General features: G+C 39.3%; 4 protein-coding genes across 5 annotated transcripts in view; 3 read left to right on the top strand and 1 right to left on the bottom strand.

Annotated features, from left to right (window-relative positions):
• The first annotated feature begins 75 nt into the window (after positions 1–75).
• Positions 76–4,277, top strand: ccng1 (cyclin G1). Its single transcript, NM_001329063.1, is given in 6 exon segments — positions 76–240; positions 1,368–1,625; positions 1,849–2,102; positions 2,750–2,828; positions 3,510–3,620; positions 3,711–4,277. Coding segments are annotated over 5 exon segments (894 nt in total). The 5' UTR covers positions 76–240; the 3' UTR covers positions 3,903–4,277.
• A 372-nt stretch (positions 4,278–4,649) lies between these two features.
• Positions 4,650–7,688, bottom strand: nudcd2 (NudC domain containing 2). Its single transcript, XM_008420047.3, has 4 exons — positions 7,400–7,688; positions 6,318–6,366; positions 6,071–6,222; positions 4,650–5,059 (listed from the first exon to the last, which is right to left on the bottom strand). Exons 1-4 carry the CDS (start codon positions 7,586–7,588, stop codon positions 4,976–4,978), a joined length of 474 nt encoding a protein of 157 aa, XP_008418269.1. The 5' UTR covers positions 7,589–7,688; the 3' UTR covers positions 4,650–4,975.
• Positions 7,689–7,812: 124 nt separating this feature from the next.
• gabra6a (gamma-aminobutyric acid type A receptor subunit alpha6a) lies at positions 7,813–14,473 on the top strand. The gene is made up of 10 exons (XM_008420044.2): positions 7,813–8,131; positions 8,202–8,308; positions 8,416–8,483; positions 9,336–9,556; positions 9,681–9,763; positions 9,859–10,002; positions 10,230–10,382; positions 10,490–10,740; positions 11,741–11,985; positions 13,803–14,473. Exons 1-10 carry the CDS (start codon positions 8,085–8,087, stop codon positions 13,822–13,824), a joined length of 1,341 nt encoding a protein of 446 aa, XP_008418266.2. The 5' UTR covers positions 7,813–8,084; the 3' UTR covers positions 13,825–14,473.
• Positions 14,474–16,186: 1,713 nt separating this feature from the next.
• Positions 16,187–16,919, top strand: part of gabrb2a (gamma-aminobutyric acid type A receptor subunit beta2a) — a 44,319-nt gene continuing 43,586 nt past the window's right edge. The window contains exons 1-2 of one of the 2 annotated variants that reach the window (XM_081611343.1): positions 16,187–16,366; positions 16,499–16,599. In XM_081611343.1, the coding sequence (XP_081467469.1) occupies positions 16,293–16,366; positions 16,499–16,599 (175 nt within the window). In that variant the 5' untranslated portion in view covers positions 16,187–16,292. The remainder of the gene's footprint in view (positions 16,367–16,498; positions 16,600–16,919) is intronic. The other variant, XM_081611342.1, reaches the window with a different exon arrangement.

The following is a 16,919-nucleotide window of genomic DNA, read 5'->3' on the forward strand; positions in this document are numbered from 1 at the left end:
GAATGTCTGGGCATGGTGTGGTTTTATTCCTGCTTATTTACCTAAACTGTCCTTTTCCCCGTCGCCTTACGCCAAGGGTAGGGGGTGTGCATAGGCAGAAATTCACCTATGCTTAAAACTTGCTTTCTTGAAAGTTCATACTTACAAATTTTTGCTTTTTGTAACTTTTTACACTCGCTTTCTAAGAGCGTGTGAAGATTTTTATCTTTTAGTTCAATATATTAAAAACAACTACTCAAGGTAAGTAAACTAACATTTTATTTTTTATGTATATTGTTAAAATTATACCTGCTAAGTTTTAGTCACAAACCGTTCAACTTTCTTCTTATTTTAGAAGTCCGAATAACACGCAACGCCACTAAACATGATTTGTAGCTAGCTTAGCTGTGGTAGCCAACAATCGGTTCCGTATGATTTCTAGTTCACCATTTTCCCTACTTTAAAGTTTGTAATATCCACCTCAGTAATGTTGTTGGTGCTCTATATTTACGTTTGGACTTGTATTTTGTGTTTTGAGCTGTGTTGCCCTGAATTGGATCTGTAACGGCGTTCAGTCTCCGTTGGTGTGTGCGGCAGGGACATGTCCTGACATGACGCAGGAGCTGCCCCAACAAGGCCCGATCCCTGTCCAAATAATCAAAATATGTAAAAACTACGAGGGTAATGCTGGTTTAGGTACTTAAAATGACGTGGGTTCAACTAAAGCCTTATTGGAAAATCTGTTTTCACACATCATAGATATTTATCCGTGTAATATTACCTATTTTCTAGTCCAGTTCAGAGGGAGACATGCTACTGGATTACTTACAAATATGGAAGCAGCCCCCCTTTAGGTGTCCTGTGTCGCACCAAATCTCTAATTTGGTTCATTTGTATATATTAACTTTATTTAGTAGATTTTTTTTTATTGTAGTTGTAATTACTGCTATTTTTAATCAGTGTGAATCTGTCTGAGTTGTATATTTTAATTTACGAGCCTAAGTTCCTAAACTGTCTGTAAATTGGAACCTTATCTGGATGCAATCTGCAGGGTTTAAAAACGTTTTAAAATCAATTTTAAGTTGAATGCATTGTTTAGGTAAGATCAATTGGACTTTATGTGTCATTGAATTGACTTTAGTTGTAAAGTGCCTATAAATAAACTGAATCTTCTTTTTATTACATCATCTGAAGGACATAACAGAATCAACAGACTGTCACATTGATGTATATTTTACCTTTTGATGCAGAAAAAGATAACTGGAATCAAAATTAAGACTTTGGAGAAACCTTGGGCTTCATAACCTTCCTGGGGGGTGTTTAGCGTCAGGATTCGGAGTTAATTTTTGTCTTCATCATTCAGCGTTGTTTTACTTTTTTCTGTCTAGATGATTGACACAGTAACTGGAGCACAGGCCTTTGCAGTAAAAGTAAAGGGCCTGATGGATCTGGAGGGCCGATGCCAACCCAAGCTCACTGGCTTGAGGCTCATGGAGACCGCCCAGGACAACGGCCTCAGGATGACCACCAGGCTGAGAGAGCTGGAGGTGAAGAACCTGCTTTATCTCTGCAGGTTCTTTGGCTTCAGCTCAGAGACGTTCTCGTTGGCGGTCAGCTTGCTCGATCGATTCCTCTCTGTAATGAAGGTTTGTGAATACAGTTGTGGCATGTCATGTTACTAGTAGAGATACACCGATTGCAATTATGTAGTAATTATTGTTTTCGTAAGGACAAAAAGCAAAAACTAATCAAAGTAAAAATGGTCAGATTCTGCTCTCGAGACAATTTCTTGAGGCATCTCTAATTATTAGTCCCATTAAATCCACTAAGTAGCTTTGCACTAAAGACGCCTCTGCTTGTTACCTACAGATTCAACCAAAGCACCTGTCATGTGTTGGCCTGTGCTGCTTCTACATCGCTGTGAAGTCCTCAGAAGATGAGAAGAACGTGCCCCTGGCCAGCGACCTAATCCGCATTAGTCAGAATCGCTTTACTGTGTCTGACATGATTAGGATGGAGAAGATCATCATGGAAAAGCTCTACTGGAAAGTGAAGGCCCCCACGGCGCTGCACTTCCTCCGTCTGTTTCACAGCCACATCCAGGAGCAGCTCGACGCCGAGAGGTTAGAACAAATAGTCGCGTTATCCTCAATGACTTGTTGTTAACGAAAGACTTAAGTTTGACAGTGATTGAAATTGGCCCCTTTTTTTTTTTTTTTTTGTTCACTCAAATACTTGAAAGTCAGATTTTCTTTTCATTTCATTAAATGCATCAAAACTGTAAGTGACTATTCATTTCTGTTTTAAAAGTATAAACGGCATCAGAGCAGTTTGTCTGAGCTTAGTAAAAATCCAATGAAGGCTTTGAACATATGCTTTGCATAAATCTGGGTAAAAAATCTCGTAATGCTTTAAATTTCTGTCGGACTCAAAACTACTTTTATGGCGTCTTTTTGTGACATAGATCTACATCTAAAACAGTTTTCACTATAAGTTTGCATGTGTTTTAGCTCTAGGATAGGGAACCAGAAAGAAGCTTTTATAACATTTTATTCATGTAAATTTGTTTTCTTAAAGCCTTGTCACTGGTAATTATGTATTTGAATCATAATATTCACATTTGGCGGCTTACGTAATTTAGGTAGTCCAGATTCACTCTTGGCAATTTGTTTTATTGTCAGATTTACGTTTAATCCTCCCCACTCAATTGACAAAGTTTGTTCTTGCATGTGGATTTTTAATGTGTTATAATGCTGGTTGATTTTCCCAGCAGGGAGATACTGAACATTGAGACGCTGGAGGCGCAGCTCAAAGCCTGTCACTGCTCCTTCATCTTCTCCAAAATCAAGGTAGGCTCAAAACGGATGTCCACATTTCCTGGTCTCAAGTATTTACAGGATTATAAAGGAAGTTCTACTGTTGGCAAGTAGCTTCCTCTAGTAATCTTTATATGGCTTGTTTGTAGAGTTAAAAAATACAAAAAATCTACAATTGCTGCCGTTGAAAAACGGATGACACATTAAACGTGTTTCACTCTTTAAGTTTTTAGGGTTCAGAGTTGGTTAAATGCTGGCTTTGGTTCTGTTTTATCTAACTTTTTAATTTTTTTATTGGCATTTATTTGATGAACACGAGGTCCTTACTGAAAAAAAGATGTAGAATTTGATTTCTGTGTTTTCCACATCTGTTTAAGTATGTATGTAAATAAGAGTAGGGAAAATATTTGTATTACCAGACTTTGTTGCATGATCCGTTGCCTAAACAATGTACCCATCATTCCATCGCTCCACTCTGTCCATTCTTATTTTCTTTCATTTATTTTTGTCTGTCCAGTCTCCAGTTTTTCTCTGGTAGCAAATGCAAACCCTGCCCTCTGAACAGACATCTCCAATAAATGCACATAATGTTTATATTTTAAAACGGATGTAAAGGACTAAGAAGTCTTAATTCTTGGAATTAGAACTTGGGAAACAAAAACGTGTACCAACCCTGTGAAAACATCACCATTTATTTATTTATTTTCTCCACAGCCGTCTCTTCTTGCTCTGGCTCTGCTGTGCTTCGAGGCCCAGGAAGAACACGACCCTGAACACATGAATCAAATATCTGAGGCCCTGAAAAATCTGCAACACCTGCTGAATGTGAGTTCTACTGGAAACAATAAATCTAGTGTTGCTCAGTAAAACAGTATGCTCTCATGTGTACTGATTTCTGTGTGTGTGTGTGTATAGGTGAGAGACGGAGACCTGGTGTGTGTTAGAGAGCTGGTCGGGAAATGCCTGGCTGAATACGCCAACACCAAATGCTCCAGACCAAACAGCCAGAGACTCCGCTGGACCATCTCGGGAAGAACCGCGCGCCAGCTGAAGCACAGCTACTACAAGATCACTCATCTTCCCACCATCCCAGAGTCGGCCTGTTGAAAAGCAGGTGCATGGATGGTCTTGCATGCAGGGAGAAATTCCTGCTGTCTGGTCGTCCACTTAGTTTTCCTTGCAGATCTTCATTCTTGATAATGAATTTCTTTAAGGAAAATATGAAACCTTTAGGAAACTTTTTTTCCCCCTTCCCAATAACAAGGAATACTGCTTTGTCAAATCAGCCAATCCACCCTGCCCCCCATCCTGTTAAGTTATACTTTCCTGGTTGAGTTGCCTGCACAGGTGTACAGTATGTTCTTGTTTTAATCCGTACCCAGATGATTTTGGTATGGGTTGCTGGTTTTAAGCTAAAAGTATTGAACCACCTAGGTCCTCAGTCCACCATGTGGAAGAGGAGGGAGAAGGATTTTGTGATTAGCAAAAATGGAACCAAGAAATCGGGCCCAAAATCCTTAACTCTCACCCTAGGTTGCTAAGCTGTCCTGAATTGCACACTCCTACCCAAGGTGATGACTTTTTTTTTTAGGTTTTTTTTGGCGAGGGAAGTCTGGTTTTTAACCAGCAAAGTGAAGCTGGTGGCGATCCTGTCAGTTATGTGGACGCACAAAGCCTCTACAGTATAACTCGATTGGTTATAGTTGAAGAAAAGTGGGCACTGCCGTGGAAATGTAGGTCGGAACTTGTTTTGCATTTTCTTTACCAATTTCCCAGTGTAGTACATTTTATTAGTAAGGAGAAATAAAACGTGTTCTGGAGTTCAAAACGGTCAAAGAAATACACAATCTGACCTTATGTTTGTGCACCTTTCAATAAAAATTTATTGAAAAGCTACACTTGAGTGCATTCTCATTATTAAAAGGCAACCAGTTTTTTTTTTTGTTTGTTTTTTTTACAAGTCTTGATTCTTTGTCTTGTACAATGAGCAACACAACTTGTCAAACAAGGTCTACAAAAAGTTCCCTGTGACTGAGGTAATCCAGAAGGAGACACTGCTGTGAAGAGTCTCTAACTTTGACACATTATGGTCAATCTGTCTGGCTGGAACCGATTTCCTGTTCTCAAAGGAAAAATAAAAAAAGTACATCCACTGCTGGAAGTCAGGAGAGAAGAGACCGTCACTGTTGTAAGCTGGAAAAATCTGGACCTCCGCCAGCAAAGTTTCCAGAAATCTCTGCCCCGCTGAAGTCAAATCCAGGATTCTAGACAAATAAAAAAAAAAAAAAAAAAGGTCACATAAAAGTCACATACAGTTGATGGTTTAAGCCAAGGAATAAATTTTAAACCATTAACAGTTTAAATAGCGGTTATATAGAGTTTTAATGTTGAAGTAGGACTTAAAATTCAAAAAGCAAAAGTGCTTTTGCTCTTTCCTAAAAATGCCAGAATCATACGATTGTTGGCAATAACTTAGCTTTTTCAATAAGCAAACCTGGTGTAAATAAAAATTTACAATCCAATCCAACTTTATTTATAAAGCGCTTTACAACAACCACAGCTGATACAAAGTGCTGTACAGTAAAACACAACATAATATTGTAACAATGGGTTACAATATAAAACACTTCAACCCACTGAACCTGTGAGAATCTTAGTCCATCTAGCCTTTTCTTGTAGAGATTAAAGCATTGTGGTTAACATGGATGTATATATAGCATGGTTATTTTTGGCAAAATTATTATTTTTTTTGCTTGAATTATACAAGAAATGGATGATCCGGAAATCTTTCGTCACTTTAAGGTTATTTCTGACAATTTTTCCAGTTGTATGGTTTTGTTAAAATACAGTCTTAAAAGCCGTTACACCATGTTAATTTCACCTATTGTCACTTTAGAACCACAAAATCCAACATATTTCTATTGGATTTCTTGTGATAGACCAGATTAAAGTTAAAATCTATGAATTGGAAAGAAACTTTTAGAGGATTATTAAAGTTTTTAAGGATGCACTGATACCACATAAGGTCTCAGTGAGACTTGAGGATGGAGTAGGGTAAAAAAAAAAAAAAAAAGTACAAATACCTTTGCAAGACACTATTATTCATTGCAATAATCTTGTATAAAACTGTGTAGTTAATCTTTAGTATTATGTTATGATTCAAATGTTTTCTTTCATTCATTAAAAAAAAAAAGCTTTACTTAAAGGTGTGTCTCCCCTTTACGGTGTCCTGGCAGCACCCCGTGTGTGTCTGAGCGGTTTTGGGTCTAACTGACCTCCCTCTGGAACCGCTCCAGCGTGAGCTTCCTCTGCATCTGGTCCTGGACCCAGGCATTCGCACAGTACTCGCCCTCCAGCAGCGAGGTCCAGCAGTTCCCCGCTTCTCTGTTCGTCTTCATCAGGACAATCCGGATTAGACATTTGTCCTCTGAAAAGAAAAGAGAGTAAATCAGGATGGACAGATGTTTTGAAACATTAACTTCAGGTGGAGTTGGTGAACGTTTTGAGGCGTTTGCAGCTCACCCAGCGTCCATGTGGCCTCGTCAGACACGGTCATGTCAAACAACCTTCCCTGGTAGGAAAAACACATACATTATGTTTTGATGCAGCAATCAAGACTAGTATGACATTAGGACTAATGGATGATTGTAATAAGTTACTACAAGAATAAATAGAAAAGTGTAAACTGTTTATATAAATCATGTAAAGGGCTAACAAAAAATAGAAAACAGTTTGTCTTTCCTTACTTATTTTTGAAAGTCAAACTCATATCCATACAATGCACATAAGATGATTTGTTTTTTTTATTTGCTGTAATTTTGACAATCATGGCTTAGAAATAATACAAATTTAAAGTCAGTATTTCAGAAAATTTGAATATTACAAAAAGTTCAATAAAAGGTGTTTTAAACAGAAATGTCTGGCATCTTAAAAGTAATTCCACTTCTTGTGAAACTCCCAGAAATGCTTGAATGGATTTTACTCGACAAGCTTTTTAAAGTTACGGCCATCGCTGTTGCTGGTCCACCTTTCACTACCATACTTTTTCCTTCCACTCAACCTATTAGAATGCTATAACCTTTTCACGATATTAAAATTTTCTGAGAGGGTATAATGGATTTTCATCGTCTGTAGGCAATAATCATCATCAAAATTAAAAGTAACAAAGACTTGAAATAATTCACTATATGAGGAATGAATCTACGAGTTTCAGTTTCTGAAATGAGTGACAAAAAAACTGAACTTTTTCCAAACGTTCAGATTTTTTTCTTTTTCTTTTGTGGCTGTACTTGAAGTCACTGGAGTCAGTTTTAACACTACTCCCTTTACTGGCATGTGTCTAAGGATTTGTTTTTGCTTGAATTTAAACAAGAAATGGATGGCCCTAAAGGTTTTATTCATTTTAAGGTTATTTTTTGACCATTTTCTTTTTGTTACATGGTTTTCTTTTTGTATTATTGCCATTTTTTACACATATTTATGGTTAATTTTTTTGTACTTTTGTATCTTTAGACCCAAATGTGTATTAGGGTGGTTCTAAACTTGTCTGTATAATACAATTGAAGAAGATAATTACTCTCTGAGACGAATACCTCGCTTCTTACCTTGAATATTTCCTTCCCTCCGACCTGCAGCTCGATGTCTCTGCTTCCTAAGCGGCACTTCACCTCCTTAGCAGAAGTCCCTGCAGGCACATGGACTTCAATGAAGACCTCCTCCATGGTCTGGTACCAGGACCCCCACGGTGTCTTACACGGGACAACCCCGCTCCTCTCCTCAAAGTGGACTGACATGCTGCCGCTTCACAGCGCCTGACAACGCGTACTGGTTATACTGGTCACCAGTGCGGGTCTTTTTATCCGGAATCACAACAAACTTCCACTTCTTCCTCTCCATCTGTTTCCGGTTGAGTGTAGTCATGTATTTATTTATATTACCTGCAGTACCCCCTGCTGTCCGACTGCACGAACTGCAAGTACGTTCATGTTTCCCGATGCATCATTAACACGACACTCTCAGTAACCTTTGAACTCTGTTAGTTAGACTTGAATTGAGGTGTTTATTTATTATTTGAATGATGCTGTAATTTTCTCTCAACACCTATAAAGCGAATCCACAGTTTGTCTAAAAATGGAGTGGATTTACTAATCTGTTAATTAGATTACTGTTCTCGTCTCACTGCCTACTATTCTTAAGCAGACGCTGTAGCAACACAGAAAAGAGAACCTCTCTTACACATATTTTATTGTTGGTTAGAAAATTACAGAAAAATCATAATTGTTTCTTAAGATGGCTGCTGCCCCTTTATTATTGGCTGCTCTAATCTGCTTGATTAGGTGAGTCTTGAATTTAAAATTGTTACAAGGGAATTTGTCTTAAGGCGTAACTATCTCTATGTCTATGCAGTGTAGCTAAGGCACAAGGAGGTGAAAAAGTATACTCAGACAACATCACTCGCATTTTGGATAGACTTTTGGATGGCTATGACAACAGACTGCGACCCGGTTCAGGAGGTAATTACAAAACTTGTTTTTGTAATCTGAAAAATATAACATACCCCAGTCACTGTGTTATGCCTTTTATGCATAATACGTTGGTGGTTTGTCTGACATTGTTGTAGGTGGTATTACAGAGGTGAAGACAGACATCTTTGTTACCAGTTTTGGGCCTGTTTCAGATGTTGAGATGGTAAGATATGCCTTGCAAAAAATATTCTTTTTGAATACTACATGTTGTTTTTTTCTTGTACAATTTATAATACAAAGTTGATCACCCAAAGATATTTCCTGTAGCTTCAGCAATTATGAACAAATTCAAAGTTTGTCTAAAGAATTTACTCAGTGGTGATGGAGGTGGTTAGAGTATGTTTACCAAAAATAAATAACCATGTTTAATTAAAACTCTACAGTGATTATATGAGATTGGACTTTGTATGTAGTATGTTTTTTTAAAGCTGTAAATATAGAAAGGTCCAATTGATTCTTACTTGTGTGGAATTTGTACATACAACATGAGTTTCACAGATACAAACATTACTATAAAAATGTTCATGTTTAAATAAAACAGTCAAAGCCCCAAACAAAACTTAAAAAGACCTTTAGAACGTCTGGATAAATATCCATCCACACAACTTTTTTAGAACACGAGAAGTGTTGTTTTCTCTGAAGCAAAATCTAAATAAATGAATGATGACTCAAGACGTCTGCTCAGTACTGAATATGTGCAGACTGTTCGGGTGCCTCAGTGATCATCTGCCATGTGACCATCTAATAAGCTTTAATTTGTCTGACTAGCCCCATAACTCCATTATTGATGGCCTTGAAATCAATATGACAACATGTCAGACATCGAGAATGGCCGAATGAATTGATTCATGATTATGTGTGATGAGTGGCATCCATCATCGCTCATTATCTCCCTTCACCTTTCACTGCATATTGAAAGCTCTCTGGTGTTAAATATGCACATTATAGAATAAACTCTGAGTTAGGGGTCATTAAAAATATCTGTGTTTTGTCCACTAATGGTGTTTTTGTTCAGGAATACACCATGGACATGTTCTTCCGTCAGATGTGGGTCGATGAGCGGCTGAAGTTTGAGGGCCCCATTGAAATCTTACGTCTTAACAACCGCATGGTGGACAAGATTTGGACACCAGACACCTTTTTTAGAAATTCAAAGAAGTCCATTTCCCATAATATGACCACGCCCAACAAGCTCTTCCGTATAATGCAGAATGGGACTGTCCTCTACACCATGAGGTGTTATTTTGTTTTCAAGAGACCTGTACTTGAGCTATAATTAAATATATTGCAATAGAGTAGCATCATATTTCAGTAGAAAACAATATGAATTGAGTCTTTTTTGTTTGTATTCTGCTTATAGACTAACAATCAATGCAGAGTGTCCAATGAACCTCATGGCTTTCCCCATGGACGGCCACGCCTGTCCTCTCAGGTTTGGGAGCTGTGAGTACAGCAGATGTTCTCAACAGAGCAAGCATCATTTAGTTGCCACCGTTTTAGACATTACACTTGATTGAATGAGCATGTTTTTCTTTTAGATGCGTACACCAACAGTGAAATTATTTTCACCTGGAGGAAAGGATTAGCAGGGTCTGTCGACTGTCCCAAAGAATCAATTAGTCTTCTGCAGTACGATCTGGTTGGACAGATCTTGTCCAGTGAGATAATGAGGTTAAACACAGGTAACACGTCGTATCAGTAAGGAGATTACTCTTCTTCTTTCACACTTCATACATGATGCAAGACCTTTGAATAAGAGACCAAATGATTCTTCAAGTTTTGTAAAATACAACAAGGATTTAAGGTTCAGAACATCAATTTTTTTAAACAAGAGAACAGAGTTGTTATCATGTACTACTCTGCTCTTTATTGAGCGCTTCTAACTTCACATGTCCCGTTTATTTTCCAGGTCACTATTCTGTGCAGGTGGTCCACTTCCTTCTCCAGAGAAAGCTCGGCTTCTACCTCATACAGACCTATATCCCCCTCATCATGGTAGTCGTGCTGTCGCAGGTTTCCTTTTGGATCAACAAAGAGTCTGTTCCAGCACGTACCGTCGCTGGTGTGCACCCTTCCTGTCGGCATCGTTATGCAATTAATGTCTGCTAATCACTGTGACCAATAAAGTTTCATGCATGCTTGATTAACAAATATCTGCCTCTCCTTTAGGCATCACCACGGTGCTGACCATGACCACCTTGAGCATCAGTGCTCGGCAGTCTTTGCCCAAAGTGGCTTACGCTACAGCCATGGACTGGTTCATCGCTGTGTGCTTCGCCTTTGTGGCCTCCGCCCTCGTTGAGTTTGCAGCAGTGAACTACTTTGCCACCTTGCAGGCAAACCGCCTGAAGAAGCAGAGAGCCAGACAAGACCGGCTGGAGGTGCTGGCCGCTGGCAGTGACGATGACGACACAATATCTGTTAGTAGTTGAATTTTGTGGCATTAAAAGATGGATGACTTTGTTTAGTTTTCAGTGAGGCTTAAAAGAGACAGATATCCTGTAGCTGAATCCAAAAACACTGAAGAGAATGACAGCAGGAACCCGTGGCTCCTTCTGTCACTAAATGAAGCATCCATCCTTCACGAATACACAATTTATTTACACACAGTCTATTAAAAGAGAGAAAACTGTTTTTCTTACTGTCTGATACTAAATACAGTCTTTTCCTGTTTTAAGTCATTTAGAATGACCAACATTATTTATGTTTACTAATAATTACTGGATTTGGGATTAGTAATAATCCTATTTAGATTTAAATTGGTTAATTTCTTTAAATTCAGAAGTTAGCATACACCGACATTTTGTTGTTGGGAAAGCCAATGTGATGTCAATGATTAAAATATTTGTGCGTTATACTTATTCTTGGTATACATTTGTTACCTTTTGTTACAAAAGATAACAAAAGGTGGAAAGTGTGCAGAGTTTTTTTTTTTTTTGCTCCACAAGACATAGAACAAGGCATAGAATACAAATTAGAACACAAATAAGCATTTCTGTGCATTTCCAAATCATGCCGATTCCATTATTGACCCCATTAAGTGTCCCTCGCAACATAAATTTGCTGTTTTGTGCTTTCATGTGGAGCTATAGGTTTTATGCTAATACAGTAAGCCACCACAGCGTCCTCCTGGGATCTGTCTCACGTGTAACGCTCATGGTTGGATGTTTTAAAAATAGCTTTAGTGTGAGAACAGAGTACAAATCCAAATACTCCCTGTATCGTTTTGAAATCAGCCAGTGAATTTCTAGGAAACTACCTGCTGCGCTCTATAGGGACACTTGAATGTTAACATACTTGAATTTGACTAGCAGAATTCAGCTCATGTCGAGTGCATTTTTGTTTCTACTGTTTTTCTCTTATTGATATCCAAAAACTCAACTTTTCACCAATTGAATCTTCCTGCCTCCTTCCTCTCAGACGGACAGCAGCCACCGAGAAGGCCTGAAGAGGAGAAACCACTCAGTGAGCTGCAGCGACGCCGGAGATATCCCCCCAGTGCCCATTTTCCTCCAGCAGGGCTCGGCTTTTCCTCAAATCCCTCAGCTTGCCGGAACAAGCCCGATTGACCGCTACGCCCGCATCCTCTTTCCCCTGACCTTTGCCCTTTTCAACTTAGGGTATTGGTACATATATCTGACCAAAGAAACCATTGAGTCGGCAACGTGAGTCATTCTCTTTTTTTATGGTACAATTTGGATAGTTTAGATTTTTACAGTTGAATTGTATGTTTGTTTGATTTAGCCAAACAAGTTATGATCAAGAAGACTATTTACAAGACTCAAGGCGGATAATGGAAATTAGTTTTAATATTTTAAATAGGAAGACATTATTTAAAATATGGCGGGTTTCTCTCTCAGTTCATAACATTGTATTGTGTTGTTGCCCTTTACATTTTGTCGCATTACATCCCCAGGTTTCAGGGTTTTTTAAAAAAATGTATTTTGCATGACAGACCATCAAAACATTACATTACTGGGAAGTGAAAAGGAATGGATATGTGAATTTAAACTTTTTGCAAATGAAACTTTAAAAAGCATGGAATGCAGATACACTGAGCCTCTCTGAGTCAGATATTTTTTTATACAATTCACTTCACTTATAAACTTTGACTTCACTTCACTTACATCAGCCGGTCATACAGAGACAAAGATTTTTTTTGCACATTGCCCACTCAAATTGAACCAGAAATGTACATGCATCTAATAAAAACACACATAAGCTCTTTTTTTCTCACTGTCCTAAGCTGAATCAGATCAAACTTCTCTTATTTCGGTTCTGTTGGGATGACGAAAATCATTTCTATTTGCTAATTGCCACAATCCTGAGAGACTCATTCATCGTTGTCTTCAAAATTATTGATGTCACATTTGGAGGCACGCCTGTGGATGTATTTTCAGGTCACGCCTGGAACACACTGCTGTCTTGTTTGACACAATGGGAAAGTAAAATCAATCAGCCGAGATATCAGGAAGACAATTACAGAGCTGCACAAGTCTTATTAATAATGATGTTTGTGGATGTAACCAGACTTAATGTGGTGGAGTTAAAGCTATAAGAATGCTTTTCCAAGAACCTGTACTGAGAAATGTCCCAGCTGAAAACTAATTTGCCCTTCTTCTGACTGCTTTTCACCCGTTTGGAGCTGAAGCTTACAGCAAGTTAATTTTCTTTGCTGTATTTTGTTGTTGTTATTGTTACCTATAAGGCTCAGGTTTAGTCTTGTAAAAATCTTCTTGGGATTTTAAGCCAAAGACTTAAATTATTCATTCAATTTGACCCTATTTCTATCGCTGAAACACCAACAGTAGTTGGAGCTTTACAGAGGAGAATGATGTTAGGTTGCACCGACACTATGAATGCGTTTTTTTCTTTTTTCTTTTTTTAATCATCTAAGGGGGATGGAGCTTGCAGCTAATTTAAGAAGGAAGCAATGCATCATATTTGCAGGCTGGCAAACCCCCTTTTTAATAACACACTTTCTCTGTGGGGAATCAGACCAACCAGAACTCACTTTGTAGTTTATTACACAATGAACCAACTTTTTGTGCTCATAAGTGAGCCACTCCGGAAGCAGAAAGCTCCATGGCTAAGAAGGAAAATGGGAGCTAGAGTTTAAAAAAGACCGCAAGAAAAAGAGAGAGAGAGAGAAAAAAAAGAGACAGGGTGGTGGGGGGGAAGATCTGTTATGTAACGCAGAGGAGTGCCGATCTGCTCATCATGCTTCTCATGTTGCTGTCAGAGAATATTTATGGCTGTTTTGTTTGTTTAATGTGAGAGAGAGACAACATGGAGAGCATGGCAGCAGCTGTGGCACGTCCGTTCCCCGGAACGCTCCGTTTCCAAGCCGCTACTTTTGAAGGGTGTGAGGATGAAGAGTGCAGAAGCAGAGCTGGCTGTGCAGCACACTGCAGAGAGAGCTTCTCTGAATGTGGAATAATGGGAGCTCACGTTTCTGATGTGCCGTCTTCTGGTCTTGCAGGGAAATGGATCTGAAAAACTGAGAAGACATTGAGGGAGGGGGAGCACACATGCAGCTAGAGAGACCTTCGGGATCCATCCATCCATCCATCCATCCATCCATCCATCCATCCATCCATCCATCCATCCATCCATCCATCCATCCATCCATCCATCCATCCATCCATCCATCCATCCATCCATCCATCCATCCATCCATCCATCCATCCATCCATCCATCCAGTATCACCTCATCCTCCCCTCACTTGTGCTCTCATCTGACAGAGGAAATAAATCAGAAACTCATTTATCCTTCTGCTGCACCACATCTCTTCACCACTCCGCCTGCGAGCGCTGACCACTTGCGTTTCTGATCTGCACCTGATGAGATGCCCTTTAACAAAGGGGTCCCGGTCACTTTCAACCCCACCGTGCACGGCGACCCCTCAGTCCAAGACAGATGCTCCTCACGCAAGCGGGACGGATGACGCACGCAGACCGAGGAACGCATCAAAAAAGGCTGCCGTGATATAATCTGCGGTGGCTGTAACTGGTGGTGATGCAACAGTGAACCAATGCCTTCAGAGGCCTGCCCTCTACAGAAGCACAGCTCTGTCTCTGCAAGAAGATCAAAGGCAGTTTAGAAGAGGCTCACGTCCCCCTCCCTCACTGCTTCAAAAAAAAAAAAAAGAACTCAAATCTGGGAAAATGAATTGTAGGACCATGTTTTCCAACCCACCTTACCTCCCTGGAGCTTCGCTGCTCCCCTCACACTTTGTGATGTGCTGCAGTTTCTCACTAAATATTGCGGAAAAGAGTTGGAAACATTGGTGGATTTTGGTATGGAGGGCATGGCACACTGCCCAGGGTGACATTACATGGAGGGCAGCATGAGTGTAAAGGATGTAATAAGATTTCTCTATATATCGTACCACTGTAGTTGGTTCATACTGATGCTGATCCAACCAGAACTACATGTTCTACAGTAAACACTGTCTTTTGTGTCCCAAACTGCACAGACCTTCATATTTTTTTCAAAACCCTTCTCTGTTTGTTTCTAATATACAGGTGCAAACATTTGTTGGTGGCAAAAGTGGAAATGTTTTAAAAAAACATCAAAAAGTGGACATTTTCTACAACCGTTTTTGTGTTGTGTACGACTGATCTAGATTTCCAGGGATTATTAAAATCAGTGGCCTGATTTTAAAATACCAAATTTGTTGTACTTTTTCATTAAATTTCAAATGTAAGCTGAAAAAGTTGAAGATTGAGATCAGAGTGTGTACACAAAAACACGAGCTGCAACTCTTTTGGGAGAATCATTAGCCCAGCGCTACTTTAGTCATGCAAATGATTTTCTTTTGATTTTTTTTTCATGCTTAATTTGTCTCAGAACTTAGAGGTGGGAATGATGTCTGACCCATTTGGGAACAGTTTACTGTAAAGTCATAAAGCAGTCAGATTTGCTAATTATTATAGTTACTTGGTGGTACAAACTGATAATAGTGCATTTGTCCTATTTTTTTGTTGTTGTTAAAAACAGAAGAGGAATATGTTCAAAAACTGTCCAAGCTCCTTGCAATGACTTATAAACATTTTATACCTGCCATCTTCATTACATTTTATATGCAAACAGTCATATTAGATACCAGGCTGCTTCACAAACTCCCACTTTCCCAGCTGGGATGCTGACCTCCTGTTGTTTTTCTGATTGGGAATGCTGAAAACCCAACTTTCATAGTCAAACGGATCGCACCATGCCGTTATCACCACAAGCTGCCAAAACAAATGCACTACAGTGTTTTTGGTTAAAATCTAGCAGACATAAAATTGGAGGACAGAATGTCATTTCAGCAGGAAACTAAAATACAGCCACTTATGAAAGCGACATTTTGCTCGTGATACAGTTGAACATTTTATTATTTTTTTTATTTGGCATTTGTACCATCTCATGTGTCTGGTATGAAAAGTTGAATATATATGGACTGGTACAGACAGGGCTAATTCTAAGGGGTTTCCAACTGGCGCTATTCATGTAAGAAGATCCACTGAATGGATAAGACACCCATGAGTCTTAGCTGGATTCATTTTCTGTTTTTGTTGTTACATGAAAAAAAATGGTGGAATTGGTGTCTGTAAATATCCTTTTTTTTAAAACAAATAGTCAAATGAATCAGAAGGAGCAAAACTTATTGATCCCTGAAACGCTTCACCTTGTCAGTGGACAAAACCATCACCTTTGTAATGTACAAGCAGAGTACAACACAGATAAACGTTGCTCTGTTGTTCTTTCTTAACATTAATGCCCGCGTCTTCATTACGCACATCCAGTTGTCCCTTTAATATTTTCCTCTGCAATGGAAACGGCTCATCCACCATCATCTCTCTCCACTCTTTGATCTTGGACTCGCTGCACGCATGCGCCCCTCATTGGCTCCTCTGCACCGTCTGGAGTAAGTTGGATGCGCGCTCTCCTCACTCGCATCCAGAAGCCATCGGAAAAACTGTTGCGATGGGGAGGATCAGGGAAAACCACTTTGGGATTTTGACTTTTTCCCTATTGCTGACCTTCATCTGGGCTCAAAGGTAAATCCCGATTAAGCTTCGTTTTTACGTTTGAATTTTGCATGTGTCGCCTTGCGTGTCATGTTTGATATTTATCAGCTAGGATTTTTTTTCTTCTTCTTCATCATCATCTTTTTCGTTTCTCCTCCTCAGCGTCAAGGATATTAAGGATCCGAGCAATATGCCTCTGGTGAAGGAAACAGTGGACAGGCTGATGAAAGGATACGACATTCGGTTGAGGCCAGATTTTGGAGGTAACGAATTTTTTTTCTTTTCTTCTTCTTTTCGCGCCCCTCCCGACGTGCGATACATGCTTAATGAATCGCAAAATCCGCTTTAATCATCCCTTCACAGTCAAATGGGCCTTGCCAATTAGGCGAAGAGAAATGATGAGCGTATTCCGCTTTGATGAGAGGCTTTTTAACGTGATCGATCCCGCTCATCAATGTTTGATTACCCCGCTAAATAAATGAAATTAACAGCATTTCAATTAAAGTGGGTGTCAGACGTGACGGCTGCTGCCCGGCCCGATGATGCACAGCTCTCCTGCAGCGTCACGGAGCTGTTAAATTTA

The sequence above is a fragment of the Poecilia reticulata genome, chromosome 10, assembly GCF_904066995.2.
Source record: "Poecilia reticulata chromosome 10, P_reticulata-male-v2, whole genome shotgun sequence".
Classification (NCBI taxonomy): Eukaryota; Metazoa; Chordata; class Actinopteri; order Cyprinodontiformes; family Poeciliidae; genus Poecilia; species Poecilia reticulata.